The sequence below is a fragment of the Pristis pectinata genome, chromosome 21, assembly GCF_009764475.1.
Source record: "Pristis pectinata isolate sPriPec2 chromosome 21, sPriPec2.1.pri, whole genome shotgun sequence".
Lineage (NCBI taxonomy): Eukaryota > Metazoa > Chordata > Chondrichthyes > Rhinopristiformes > Pristidae > Pristis > Pristis pectinata.
Genome location: NC_067425.1, coordinates 12,638,231 through 12,653,585, shown reverse-complemented (window position 1 = coordinate 12,653,585; position 15,355 = coordinate 12,638,231). Strand labels below are relative to the sequence as shown.

General features: G+C 39.5%; 1 protein-coding gene across 1 annotated transcript in view; it reads right to left on the bottom strand.

Annotated features, from left to right (window-relative positions):
- Nucleotides 1-313: 313 nt before the first annotated feature.
- Nucleotides 314-15,355, bottom strand: part of nek8 (NIMA-related kinase 8) — a 43,629-nt gene continuing 28,587 nt past the window's right edge. The window contains exons 13-15 of the mRNA XM_052035651.1: nucleotides 6,803-6,961; nucleotides 2,372-2,530; nucleotides 314-1,210 (exon numbers count right to left, since the gene is read on the bottom strand). Of these exons, the coding sequence (XP_051891611.1) occupies nucleotides 1,182-1,210; nucleotides 2,372-2,530; nucleotides 6,803-6,961 (347 nt within the window). The 3' untranslated portion in view covers nucleotides 314-1,181. The remainder of the gene's footprint in view (nucleotides 1,211-2,371; nucleotides 2,531-6,802; nucleotides 6,962-15,355) is intronic.

Genomic DNA, 15,355 nt, shown 5'->3' with positions numbered 1-15,355 from the left:
AGTTCTGTCCATTAAATTGTTCAAGACATTGAACTGCTGGAGTGTGTGTTTAATACAATTGGTGGGGACCATTTTGCTGCTCTGTCACAGGCACAACCCTCCCCACCATTGAGGACATCTTTAAGAGGCAGTGCCTCAAGAAGGTGGCATCCATCATCAAGGACCTTCACCATCGGGACATGCCCTCTTCGCGTTACTACCATCAGGGAGAAAGTACAGGCGCCTGAAGACCCACACTGTTTTAGGAACAGCTTCTTCCCCTCCGTCATCAGATTTCTGAACGGTCCACGAATCTATGAACACTACCTCGTTATTCCTCTTTTGCACTATTTATTTATTTTTGTAACTTATAGTAATATCTATGTCTTACACTGTACTGCTGCCACAAAACAAATTTCATGACATATATCAGTGATAATAAACCTGATTCTGATTCTATTCCAGAATACTTTTTGGACTCAAGCTGTGAAGGCTGATGTGAATCATTTAAAGTAGGTAACTTATTGGTGTCTTTGGTGGCAGCTGTGAAAGCCATTTGATTTTCTACTCAAATTAGTACCCCTCAAAAAAAAGCTTGGACCAAGTCCCAGAAAATGTCATAATAAAAGTGCAGAACATTATAAATGTCCGCACAAGATTTAATTTGCAGCTACTTCCTCTGGTCCCACATTACATGTCACCAGGCTCGTTACTGAACTGAATACCTGGCACAACTAACAACAAAATCTGGTTGCATTTAACACTCCCTCTTGATTTCATGCTAATGCCAAAGGGATTTATAGGAGGGCCAATTTGCAGAAATGTTTTCTAACACTTGAAAATACATGTGTATTATTGGTAAAGAGCAGTGTACAAGAACCAAAGGCATTTATCGTCTTAACTGTCTCATTAAGAAACATTCAGCAAGATATAGTCAAAGTATCAGGAAATTATGCATAATTATAGTAGAACCTTTTGTAATCAGAACAGAATGTGAAGATGTGGGAACATTTTGTTAGTATCTATTCCCAAATGCCAACAGTACTAGATATTCTGCAATATTTATACAAAAAGTTATCAACAACACTGCTGAGAAAGCAAATATGTAATTCCTTCAGGCTGGTCACTTTTCTGGCCTTCTCCAGCACCAGGCATCCTCCAAACGAGAGAAAAGACAGCACTTTCAAATTAAATGTTTCAGGTCATCTTGGAATGGATTCGTCTCCCAAAGCTACAATTATAAGATACAAGATAGTAGACAGACTTAGTCAAATGTCACTATTTATAAACAACATTTTCCACTATATTCTAATAAAACAGCATGTATTTACATATTATTTATTACACTTTCAATGTATACTCTTGGAATCTTGCACCATTGAGAGTTGATCACCTTTGGAGGCATGAATTTCTGGCAGCTCTGATTTGCAAGATTTGCGAGCATCTTGCTCAGACCCTACTTAGTTCTTGATAACTCTTCAATGTTAGATGACAGATCCAAGTCCCGGGGCCATTCTTGACGGGTCGCTGACCTTTCACAACCATCTGCAGAAGTTTGTGACCCAGACCAAAACAATGTTTAAAGCAAGCTGCAAACTCACAGACACAATCAGGGGTGCTGGCATGGAGGTGTTATAGACTCTCCTTGCACTATCACAGAGTGCAGTCCTCCTGCTTGGTTGGTGAGCCACCATACAAAACTCATTGATATGCAGGTGAACTTTTAAACAGACCTCAGAACCTTAAAGTCAACTCTAGCTCAATAGCTCCTGGTTAGAGGAATTCCTGCTTCTCACATCCTTCAGAGAGGTTCTGTGAATCAGTAGTAACTGACATTCAACTAACCAATTCAGACCTCTCTGAACCCTCAATGTGCAGCATGGTTTCCAGGAATCTTTTCCCCCTCACCTCACCAATTTCAACAGTAATGACAAATGGAATAAAGCCTGGACTGAAAACACTGCCTAAAACATGAACTAACAATACATTCAACAAGGCTCCACCGATTTCACCAGCCTCTAAGGCCGTGGGTGTGCTAAATAGGATTCAAAGAGGACAACGGAAATGTGGTCACAATGCTTAAGTGGCAAATCAAACCTTCCTCTGCCTGTGAATGTAGTAATCCAAATCAAACAATGGACTAATTACATCACATATCACCCTCAAAACAAATACAATGGAGATATCTTTGAGATAAACTTCATCTCCAAAAAGGCCAGAGTCTTATGCACTTCAAACTAGAAATGTGGCTTCAGCCAAATTCAAGAACACCCTTAGAATAAATTATGTGATAAATCTACTTGTAGATTATTAACAAAATTTTTAAAGGAACATTTAATTGAGAAATATACCAATGTAGCACATTAAAAATTGAACAAAGTACATTTCTTACGTTTTATTGCCAGCAACGTGTTTCCATGACAGCACGCAACGGATGTAATAAAGTACGGGTTTGTTTCATCCAAATGTGTTTGCTTGGGTATTCCAGTTTCGTCTTCTTTTCTTCCCAGGCGTCCTCTGGCCCCCTTTCCCCATGTATACACCTCACCTTCTGATAAAGTAAAAGGAAATTCCATTGGCACCCTGCAGTTGTGTAACTGACAACAGGCTCGTTTACATTTTATTTTGCGTAAAGGAGAGTTAATCAGCAATCTACCTGCAAGTCTTCCTTTAGGCAAAACTGATCACTACACCAGAATTTTACATTGAATTTGAGAATGACATATTAAGTTGAAAAGCAGAGTCTTGAACTAAAGACCAATTATGTGGGTATCTGTAGACTGAAGATGATTGAAAAATTACATTAAAATGTTTGCCAGTAGATATGCAATGTCAACTATTTAAATATCCACTGAGAAATACAAACTCCAGAGAAAATTCATCCATCCATGGCTAACTTAGAAAAGAATCAGATTAAAAGGGACTTACAACATTGCAAAATAGTCACAAGTTTGAGTTGGACAAGGTCTAGAAATAGCAAAGGATGAACAAACATTTTAGTAGAGAGAAGATAAAATATGCGAATAATCTCGCAAAAAGTATTTAAAAGAAATGGAAGAGCTTGTACAAAAAGGGCAAGTGTAGTAAAAATAAATGTGGCTCCCTCAAGGACAGAGGTAGGAGAAAAGGTAAAATGGCAGAGGCATTAGCCAAGTAATCGGCACCTGACTTCATGGTAGAGGGCACAATGGTGTACCAAGAATAATGGGAACCCAAAAGGTCCACCAAGGATGAGCTATTAAGTTGAAGCAAAAATGGAAAAAGTCCCTTGGGCTCATGATCTACACCCCAGGCTTCTAAAAGGCTGCTGCAGAGATAGTGCAAACATTACTGATGATCTTCCAAAATTCCCTAGATTCTGGAATAATCTCGTTGGATCAGTAGGTGACCAGTGTAACACTGCTAATGAAGAAAAGGGAGCAAGGAAACAGAGGTCGGCATCTATCTCATGTTCCTATCACCCATTTATTCCTACTTTATTTTCTTTCTGTTGTGGTTTTCAATCCATACCTGTGGTTTATTAGTCCTGCCCCCCAATACCACATACTCTAATAATCTATTATTTGACACTTTATCTAAGAACTTCTTGGAAGTCCAAATACATCTTATCAGCTGTTTTGCCTTTTCTATCCTGCTGGGTACAATCTCAACTTGATTTCTCTTTTATAAATCCATATCAACTCTGCCCAGTCCCACCATTATTTTCCAAGTACCCTGTACAACATAAGATTAGATTCCAGCATTTTCTCTACTACTATGTCAGGCTAACTATCTCTAGCTTTCTGCTTTCTCTCTCTCACTCACTCACTCATTTCTTAAATTGTGAGGTTATATTTACTACCTTCCAGTGTGTGGGAGCACTCTAGAATCCATGGGATTTCAGAAGATGACAATCAATGCATCAACCATCTCCACAGTCACCTCCTTCAAAATCCTCAGATTTAGGTCCCGAGGATTTATTGCTTTTTAGTCTCATTAATTTCTCCAACAGTTTCTTCCCCTCCACCATCAGATTTCTGAATGGTCCATGAACACTACTTCATTATTCCTTTTTTTTGCACTATTTATGTTTGTAATCTATAGTAATTTTTATGTCTTTGCACTGAACTCCTGCTGCAAAACAACAAATTTCACGTCATATAAATCAATGATAATAAACCTGATTCTGACTTATTTTTCTCTAATGCTAATTTCTTTGAGATCCTTATTCATACTAGACCTGTGGTTCTCCACTTTGAGAGGTTTTCTGTGACTTCACCCATGATAACAGATACAGTATACATGTTTGTTTAATTTTCTGCCATTTCCTTATTTCCCAATTTAGTTTCTCCGTCCTCAGTATGTAAGGGACCCACATTAACTCTTGCTGATCTTTACCTTTTTAGATATCTGCATAGCATTTACAGTCTGCTTTTATGTTTCTCATTAGATTGCTGTTGTATGCAGTTTTCCCTTTCCTTGTCAATGTCTTGGTCCTCCTTTGCTGAATTCTGATATTTTCCCAATCCTCAAGCTTACTGTTTTTAGTTTAAATGACCTTATAAACTGCTTCTTTTGATGTAATACTTTAAGATAGCCTCGACCAGTGTTCCTTTTCGGCTTTTTTGCCTTAAAGAGATGTATATAACTTGTAAACTATGCATTAATTCTTTAAATGTTAGCCATTGCTTGTTTAAAGCTCTATCTTTCAGTGTTGTTTCCCAATCTACTATAGCCAACTCACAGCTCTTGCCTTGATAGTTTTCTTTATTCAGATTTACGACATTCTAAAAGCACTCTGGATTATTTAATTCACAATCTTGGTCAATTTTCAACTACATTTCTGTCTTGGCTATTGGATCATTTCCATTTACTTTTATGTCATTAACTCACCCACTTTATTATAATGGCTGTGTGCACTCAGATAAAGAGTCTTCACTTTTGTCTTTTTAATCATTCTTCCGCTTCGACTCTAATTGGAGGTGTGCTGTTATGTTTGTCCCTTCCTGACAAACGAGTTATCATTACCCCTTCTGCTGCTTTGCAATATCACTCTACTCTTTCCCTTAAACATTTTAAATTTCCCCTTGCCTGAAGCCACTCTTTCACTTCCCTCCCCAAGATTTAGTTTAAAGGCCTAGTTATTTGATTTGGTAGGACACTGGTTGCTGCCCAGTGCAGGAGAGTATAAATGGGTGATTGATGGGCAAAAAGATCTGTTTCTGTCTTGTATCTCTTTATAGCCCTATTAGTCTATAACTCAAGCAAAGCTCATTACTCTTCCCCAATACTTGTACCAATGTCTCTTGAGTGTAAATCCATTTCTCCCTCACCAATCTTTGAGCTACACATTCAGTTCTCTGATCCTATTTAACCTATGCCAATTTGCAACTAGCTCAGGTCCAGAAATTATTATCTTTGTAGTTCTGCTTTTTAATTTATACCCTAGCTTATCATAATCCTTCAGAACAACGTCCTTTGTCCTACATCATGGGTTCCTATATGGACCACAAAAATGGGATCTTTCCAGTTCTGACAGAGGGTCACAGACACAAAACATAAACTATTTCTCTTTCTACAGATGCTGTCCGATGTGCTGAGTTTTTCCAGCATTTTCTGTTTTTGAACCGGATCTTTCCCCTCCCATTCCAAGTTCCTCACCAGCCAAGAGCTGTACTTAGAACACCTCTACATCTCTTGAGGCAGACTTACTAAAAGTTACTAATAGACCCTAGACTAGAAAGTCATCAGGGGTCAATGACACTCTTCTGCAAAAATGACACAATCATGGCAATGAGTGCCAACAGGCTTTCATGCAGCAACTGCTTGATTGTAATCAGCAGCAGGAAGAATAAGTGATCGTGCTGCAATTTCAACTGAGAACAGCAAGTCAACACCTGAGATCCTGGGAACATTTAATGTCAACTCCTGTGGACGTTCACTCACTGAACCAGTGTGTTTGACTGAAGGAATATGGGGTTTGAGAGGTTCTGGGGAACTTGGGAAGGGGGCATAGATCATACGCAAGCTGAAGTTGTTACGCTGTCCAGTAAAGTAGAAACAGCATGTTTTTTTGGAAGCATTGCCATGGTCAAAGTAATCAGTCACTGCGATCAATTTCAAGGAGTTCACAGAGATGTAATGGCCCTCCCACCAGCCAGAGGAGCTCTAGATTCCAGGCAAGAAATAGTATTTTTCTTTCAGTGATTTGCAAATATCTCCCAATTTAAATGAACTTTTCTACTGGCATTTTCGGCTTCCCTGCGTATTTCAATGAAGAGTAACATGCTATGGAGAAATGGTTGAAGAAAAGGAGGTTCCAAATCAATGAAAATTCATGTTTCCTGTAACAAACATATAAAATAATAACTAATCCTAGGAATTCAATATTAGAGCAATGGTTATAACCTTTGACCAAGACTATTTGGTTATTGGTGTTTTCTTTAACTGCAGGCAGCGAAGTAAAAAGTGATTTTTTAATGTAAATAATTTGCATTTTTGCAAATAAAAGTACGATATTCAGCTCGATCATAATATTAACAACAGAAGTTTGACTAGCAAGTGGTTTATAACCTCCACTGAGCCATGCAATGATTCTAATAATCACAAGGCTACTTTCAGATATTTAAAGGAATAACTTTATCAAAACTAGTGTAATTTTATGAGCAGGTGTTTGGTTTCCAATCACAATACAATGATAGAGAACTCCAAGAGCATGATTAACTGTTCATTTCACTAAATATTAATTTAATTAACATTATTAGATTTGTACTTCAGCATACAGTATGTCAGGGTTTTAAGAAATGTGCCACTTCTCACTCCAGGTTTCCTTGTTTCAACGTACCTGCTCCAATTGCTACCGTGAAAGCATCTCCACAAGCTACCATGGTAACCTTCACCCCACGCAGGTCGGAGACCAAGTACGGCAAACGGTTATTGCGGCGGGTGTTTGTGCCCAGCTGTCCATGTTGGTTACTGCCAAATGTATAACATTCCCCAGTTTCTGAAAGGAACAAAAAAGATAGTCACCTTTTAGATTCCTTGGACAAAAGGCTGAACTGTTCATTGAGAGCCAGTGGCAAACCAACAGATAAGGTTCTCAGGATATGAATTTGACAACAGAATCGACCATCCAAGGTAGAGTTTCTGTTGAGGTAAAAGGGGCAAGAGGAGAAAATGGAGGGGTGAATTGGCACCAGAAACCTGAGAGGTACCAATGAGCAATTTGCACACCTCTTCACAAATAGCTCAAAAGCAGCATCGGTACAAGCCCTGGTTCTCAGTTGAGGAATAACATGACCTTGTGGAAGGTAATGAATTGCTACTTATTTACGTAACATCTTTTAGGTTTAAAAAAAATGCAAGATGCTTTCACAAATATAATTAAAGACAGAACTGAATTGTTGTTTGGCCAAGGAAGTTTGCAGATGGAACATCCTCATTAGTTTCAGACTAAAACCAAAAAGCAGCCAATATTTTCTGAATGCTTGTGATCTGTCACAAAGGTTGATAAATGGAATATGATGATTAGGTGTGTTATTAGTTAAATCGCTTGTGTCATAGCTCAATATTTGGCAGATCCGGCACTGCTATACGCCAGTCGGTAGATCATTTAACCTGCAAGGTAAAATGCTGCAGTGCAGTCCTTTCTATATGTAATTAGTCATAGCTGAATGATAGCACTCTCACATCCAAGTCCGAAGGCCATGGGTTCAAGTTCCACTCAAAGGAGTCAAGCATAAAATCTAATCTGACGCAGTACTGAAGAAGTGCTGCGTTATCAGATACGTCATCTTTTGAGTGAGAACCTCTTAGCTGGACACACAAGATGCAATGAAACTATTCGGAAGAACAGTAGGAAGGTCACTCTGGTGCTCTAGTCAACAGTGATCCCAAAACCAATTTAGCTAAGATAAATTAACTGGTCATTATCCCTTTGTTGATAATCAGACCTTGCTTCATTGGAAATCTGTTTTCTACATTACTGCAGTCATCATTGCATTGTCCAAAAGAACCAATGAAAAGACCTAAAATGCATTATATTAATGGAATGCTTTCATCTTTAGTTATCCTGCATTCTTGAAATCAACACCAAGGTCAGTACAGGGCAGAGTGGTTTGATTCTTTTACAAGTGATTGTGGCAACAACATCCAATTGCGTAGTAGACAAAAGTGGAGCTGAATGGAAATGCAATTGTTGTTTAATCAAGGAATTTGGCTAATAAAAGGTACTTGCCAATTTCCTGCGCAAAATGTGAAGCTGACACATGCATTGTTTCTTTTTGTTCTTGGCATGTACTGCCCACCCCAAGTTGCCAATGCCCTGGCAACTTCTTTCTTGAGAGATGTTCGCAAGCTAGGTGAGTAATTGCATCAATCATCTGCTTTCATGGTCAATTTAATGATCTCTGCCCACAAGTTTAATTCATTTTCAACTAAAAGTCAATTTTAACTCCTGGTCTCCAGGCTGTGAGACCTGCAGCATATTTGCTAGGCTACCATTTCAAGTTAGGAAATGCTGCCTGTCCTGTATTACATCTTCAGCATTTTCTCTTTGTATTTTCAGATTTCCAGCACCTAGTGTTTTGCCTCGGCACTCTCATATTGCACGCTCTCCCTTTTTTTTGACAAACTACATCATCTGAGCAAATGGCCATTCTGTTTTTAACGTAATGAATCTTCTGCGTCTCCAGTCATGGTAAATCAGAGGGACATGTTCTGTGCAAAATGCAGTGTATCATTCTTACTGTATGCTTAAAAAAAAGCTGTCTGGTTTTACGGCTGCAAAATGTAATTGATGTTAAATAAATATGGATATGTACTCATTCAAAGGTTAATTGCTAGAGATCAGAGCACTGGCTTTGATTGCAGGAATATTAATTAAAATCCTGCAGACTTTACAGCTTTGGTGCATCTGTTAACTTTTTTTTTATATACATTACAAATATTATCCTTCATAATTTTTAATTGTGAAAACAGAATTTGTCACCAGGCAGTGTAACAGAGAGAGGTGGGCAATTATAGATAACAGAACACAAAATCCTCATGAATGATTATTCCTGTTACATGTAGTTGGTTGCACAACAGGACATGGCCACTTAATGGCTGCAACAAAACAATATTGACCCCAAGAGCTTAGAAAGATTTAGAGAATGCCATGGGATAAAAGAGAAACTAGATTTTCTCTGAACATTGTGGTTCAGAAAATCATATTTCTTCTTCTTAAGCAGTCCCTCAGGATCGACAATAACTTGTTTCCATTCCAGTTTGGTGGATTCTGTGGCCGAGGGGGAAACCACTAACTCTGTCACAGATGGGACAGGAGGTACCTGACTACTCAGGTAGTGGAAAGTTTGTGAGACGGTGTGCTCCATCTGCCAATTATGCTGGACTTCTGCATGTTCCCATCATCTCGACTCGAGGTTCTTAATACCATACTGAATACTCCTTCTCCACTTTGAGTCGTCGTGGGCCAGGGATTCTCAGGAGTTAGTGGGGCTGTTGCATTTTTCCCAATGAGGTTTTGAGAACATCCTTGAATCTTTTCCTCTGTCCATCTGGTGATCTCCTCCAGTGACCTGTTGACCTGGAAGAGGATGTTGGTGTGGGTTCACTCATCCTTCCAGTGAATTTGGAAGACGTTGCAGAGAAAGCATTGGTGGTATTTTTGCATTGCCTTGAAGAGCCCACTGTAAGTAGTCTCAGAATGTTCTTGTTTATTGTTAGGGGAAAGAAATACAAAAGTAGAGAGGTTATGCTTCAGTTATATAGGGCCTTGGTCAGAACACATCTGGAATATTGTATGTGGTATCCATCTCCTTATTTGAGGAGGAATGTTAATACACTGATAACACTTCAGAGAAGATTTACTAGACTAATATGTGAAGGGGCAGGTTGTCTTTTGAAGAAAGGTTAGACAGGTTAGGTTTGTATCTCCTGGAGGTACAAGCCTAGAATGAGAAGCAACTTGATTGAAACATCCAAGGTCCTGAGCAGTTGTGGAGAGGACATTTCCTCTTGTTTGAGAATCTCGAACTAGGGGTCACTGTTTAAAAACAAGGAGTCAGCAATTTAAGATGATTTTTTTTCTCCTCTGAGCATCATGATTCTTTGGAATTCTCTTCTTCAATGGGCAATGGAAGTAGAGTCTTTGAACATTTCTAAGGCAGCGATCAAGAGACACAATATAAGCGGGGAGGGTGAAAGGTTAACTGGATAGATGAGAGTATGAACAGCTTCAATCAAAGCTGTTTATGTTCTCATCTTCAATCAGATCAGCCTTAATCTTATTAAATAGTAGAGCAGACTATGAGTGTCGAGTAGCTTACTCCTGTTCCATATTTGTATGTTTGTAAGAACACAGAAGATAGAGATCACAGCTGCTCAGTAAACAGTGATTTTTGTGCCAGGTTTGAGATCTTGAACTGTAAACACTTTTTCCTCAGTTGGCCGAAGTGGTACTACAGATAATGGTGAATATCATCCTCGATGTGTCTTGCTGACAGATGGGTCCTGAGATATGGGAAGAGGTCCATGCCTTCCAGGGACCCGTCATGAACCTTTATCTAAACTCCAATCTCTCATACATTTGAATGAATCAGTAAATGATGACTAGGAACTTAGCCCTCAAACATGCACTGACACAAGAATCACCTGCACACTGCTCCTTGACCAAGTCCGGGATGATCTTGATCTATTTAATATATCAAGTATATTTAAGACACAGTTAGATAGATTTTGGCATAGTAGGGGAATTAAGGGTTATGGGGAAAAGGCAGGTAGGTTGATCTGAGGCCACGGCCAGATCAGCCATGATCTTATCGAATGGCAAAGCAGGCTCGACGGGCCAGATGGCCCACTCCTGCTCCTATTTCTTATGTTATGTTCTTATTACTTGGTTCTGGAGTGTAGATGCCAAAAGACAGAACAGTTTTTCATGAGTCCTATTCATTATCTCCACTCCCACAGGATGTTTGCTGAAGGTGAGATGCAGCATTGTAACAAGAACGACTTGAGAAAAGTGAAGGAGCAATGATGCAGCCTCGATGTGGACTAATCTTCCAAGACTGGCTCTGTTGTAGGCTCATTGGTTAGCACCACAGCCTGCATGCCATCATGAAGTAAACATGAGAGGGAAACACATTTCTTTGGGGAGTCTAATTTGAGAAGGGTGTTCCACTATCCCTTCCAATTGAAGGAGTCAAAGGCTTTAGTGATGTTCAAAAAGGCCATGTATGATTGATGCTGCTCCTTACATTTCTTTTGAAGTTGTATGGTGAAGATCCTGTCCACTGTGCCTCTAGGTGAACGGAATCCAGATGACAATTTGGGGATCAGCTCCTCAGCCACTTGGGGGAGACCACCGAGGAGGAGCCTGGTAATGACTTGCCCTGTGGCAGACAGCTGTGAGCCCCTTTGTAGCAATCTCCATTGACTCAAAGTACATAAGCCTCCGAGTTTCTTGCAGCAACGTTACAGTTACAATAGAAGGAACATAGTCAAGAGAAATAGGAGAACCTCTCCACTGTTTTTGCAAAATATAATTTTGAAATCAGAATCATTGTTATATGCTTCATATTTTTTAAGAATTACTCATCCTTCCACCCACCCAACCCTCTTCTCCTCTCTCAAGTACCCTGCTCTACTCCTTTATTTCCTGACTCATTCTAGGTGCAGTCTTCCAAACTCTCACCCAAATGATTATTATTCAATCAAAGTAGTGAATGCCAGTGAGCTGCATGAAGTATTGCCTGACCAGTTTTACTGGATGCCATCAATGTCCACATATGAATAATTTCTAATAAAAAAAAGACCAGACAGGAATCAGGAACAGGAACTCTGGTTTATCTTGCACAAGATCTCCAAAGTCAATTACACTTCTTTAACTAATTCCCAGAGTGAGATCAATGCTCCACTAATTTAAACAGCAGAATTAAATGTTACTTGATGGTTTGGCTTATAGGAGAAGCATGTCTCACAGTGTCAAAATTGAAAGTGTTATTGATTTTTGCTGCAGAAAAGGATACCTTAAGAACAGAGGTTTTAGAATACACAGTGGTTAATAGATTCAGCATGGAATATCATTAGGATTTATAAGCTGATTATGGTGGTGCTAAGCAATTATGCGAAATGCTATATCAGGATTATTATACTTCCTTTTCAAACAAAAACTCCTTTCAATTAGAACACAAAGTTGTGCATAATCACGATATCACAATGCAGATTTACCAACCTGCTTCCAGTTCAGAATCACCAAAAATCATTTGTATTCCATCTCATTCAGCTCCTCCACATATTGCATAATATGAAATATTGACTTAGAATTACAATTCTGCAATCTTCTTTTAAGGAAGGTGCCCAGCTTTAGTGGATAACGTCTGAAATAAACTACCTCAGGGGAGTAGTGAACGCAGAGGATGTTATCAATTTCTAGCTGGTGATGGATTTTTTCTTTCAGACAAGGCTCTTGAAGGGTGTTGCAGATAAAGTATGGGATGAAATTTATGAATTTTGAGTGGACAAATGATGGAAATTTTTTTTATCTATCTTGTACAACTCTTTTCTGTGAATATTATGATACGTGTAGTTGGATTGTGAGGAAATGGGTACAAAAGAGAAGAGAAAGCAAAATTTGCCTCGGTGAAGTACATCTAGAAATGAATCACTGATGCATATTGTATCCAATAGCTTAGCTGGTATTAACCAAGCTGAAGTACGTAGATAACCCTTGCGTATATGCATGCTCATAGGTCCAACTCCAACATATCACTGACTCATTCACTGGCATATGAAAGAATGAACCTTGAGAATAACAAGGTTCATTCTCTCATACACTCCACAATATTGCCACCCAACAATACAGATCAATGACATGACCCGGAAAATGTGGATCACTTTCTAGATATTGGCAACCACTTCTCAACAAATGTAGATATTAAGGATGCAATTCACCACTGCCTCCAGTTAGCCAACACAGTTTTTGGCCATCTGAAGAGTGTTAGAAGATCAAGACACACACACACAGCATTAATATCATGATCTACCAGGCAACAGTGATCCTGCCCTCCTGTATGCTTCAGAATACGGACTACCTCAAAGCACTAGAGAGGTACCACCAAACATTGCAAAATCCTCCAAATCCACTGGCAGGATAGCAAACCAACATCTCCTGCAGCTTGGCTCTGATCATATTCAACAAGTTCTGACAGACAGGCCACAGAATCTGCATGCCTGACACAGGGGCCACGAAATAGGCACCCTATTCTTCTCCTTTATGACAAGAGATCTCCAGGAGAACATGGAAAATGCTTAATATTGATCTCAAAGTCTCGTTGAAAAAAATGCAACTTCCTCACCGACTCATGGAAATCAATGGTCTATGACCACTCAGAATTGTGAAGGAGCATCTGGCAGGCACTGATAACTTCAAATCTCCTTGATGGGAGCACAAGAGGCCATGTGTAAAAGGCAGAAGGAGCAGTGTACCTTCCAAACTAACTGCATACCCACCTAGCCCATCAAGCACCTTCTGCAGGATACGATGTAGGCATCATCAGCCACCAGAAAAAAGGAGTAGAGGCAAGTCATCTTCCCAAGTTCCTTGATCTCCCCAGAATTTAGCAATGCCTGCAGTAGGTCAAGTGTTAAACTGACCTTTGTGCATGAGGTAGTCAGAATTAATTCATGGTGAAAATGGCACCTGCCAAGGCAAAGTAGAAGGTATTAGGCAAGACTGGATAAGCATATGGGTTTTAAGGAGAGTCTGAAAGGAGGAGAGGCAGAAATTTAGGAAGGGAATTCAAGAATGTGGGACCTGGACAGTGGAATGTTCAGTCAAACATGGTGCAAAGGAGGAAGAATATACAAAAGGTCTCAGGCAGATGGGGTGGGGGAAGGGGTTGGTGGTTATAGGACTAAAGGGCATTACAGGGGATGAAAGGGACAAAGCCAAGAAGAAATTTAAGTAAGGACAAGAAGGCACTGGGGAACTTGGAATTACTTTAGTCAGTGATGGGTAAACAGGATTTGATGGGATAAAATACTGGTGGATAAGTTATGCTTGGTGAAATTATTTCTATTTTTCAAATGACTTTCACAGGAATGACTGACTTCAGACCACTCAATGGCACTGATTCCTGCTGGAGTACATGGAGTAGTGGGTGAAGGATGCCTGTCATTCCCTTCACTAATATCCATTATTTGGAAGTATAGAAGGCAATTATACTGTCCTCACTGAGGAGGATGGCACAAAATTACTTCTACTGCTCTAAAATGTAACTAGAATATCAAACACTTCCTGTGTTCCACTTCTCCCACTGAAATTGCATGCCTGATGAGTCAGCACTTTATAGGGCAGTAACATGAGTGATAGGATGCAGCATCATTCAGTGATCTCTCCATCTGATTGAAAAATAGTGTCATCGGAAGTCTAGGAGCAGCTTAATAGCCTGAGGCGCCAGCATTAGAAATTAAAGGGAAAAAAAGTCTTTAAGTTGTTGATTATCCAATTCTACAGAGAAATGAAGACTTAAGTGTTGAGTTCCAAAGTCGTGAGACTTGCTCACCTCAATATTTCGATCAGTTTGTATTGGATTCAAACTGGAACATAGCTAGTCAGGAGAAAATTAGAATCGAACATTCTTACAGGGCCAGGTAGAGATCTGATTTAGTCGCTGTTTGTGCAGGGATTAATGGTCCTAACCAAATGATCTGCTGGGGAATATGGAATGGGGAAAGGTACTTGTGCAATATCAGCAAATAATGTAAATGTTTAAAAAAAATGCACTTGGACATTAAAGATAGTGTGTGCAAAATTTGAAAGGAATTTTAGTAGGTGAACATTTCCACATAATTTTAAGTATTTTTGTGCTTAGAAACCAAACAGGAGAGACTACAAGGTACTGTGAGTGTCACAAAACCCATATGGCAATAACGCCTTATATGTAGCAAGCACATATTAGGATGTTGCATCCAATGCCACAGGATCTTGGAAAACTTATCTTTGCCTTCCCTACAAATGTTTCCCCTTTTACTAATACCAATTCTTGCCAAGATACACATTATCAGCCCTTCAGTACTGGAACATGTGACTGAAAGTCACAGTTGGATCATGATAATATAGTAAAACTATGATAATCCAGCATGCTCAGGGCTTTGATGGTGTCACTCAGGCATATTTTCCAGACTAGAGGATGTTATTCTATTAATTCCCCTACATAATTAGTTTTAAGATGTTACACAGTATTATAGTTCTCCAGTGAACTGGGTAAGTTTCAGGAAAGGACTGGAACGGGGGACCTGGTGCATCTCAGGGTAGTGTGCAAGGACCAGTGAGTCTTGGGCAAGCACAGGCCCTGGCGAGTTCTGGGGAGGGTGGGGACAAGTGAGCTTTGGAGGA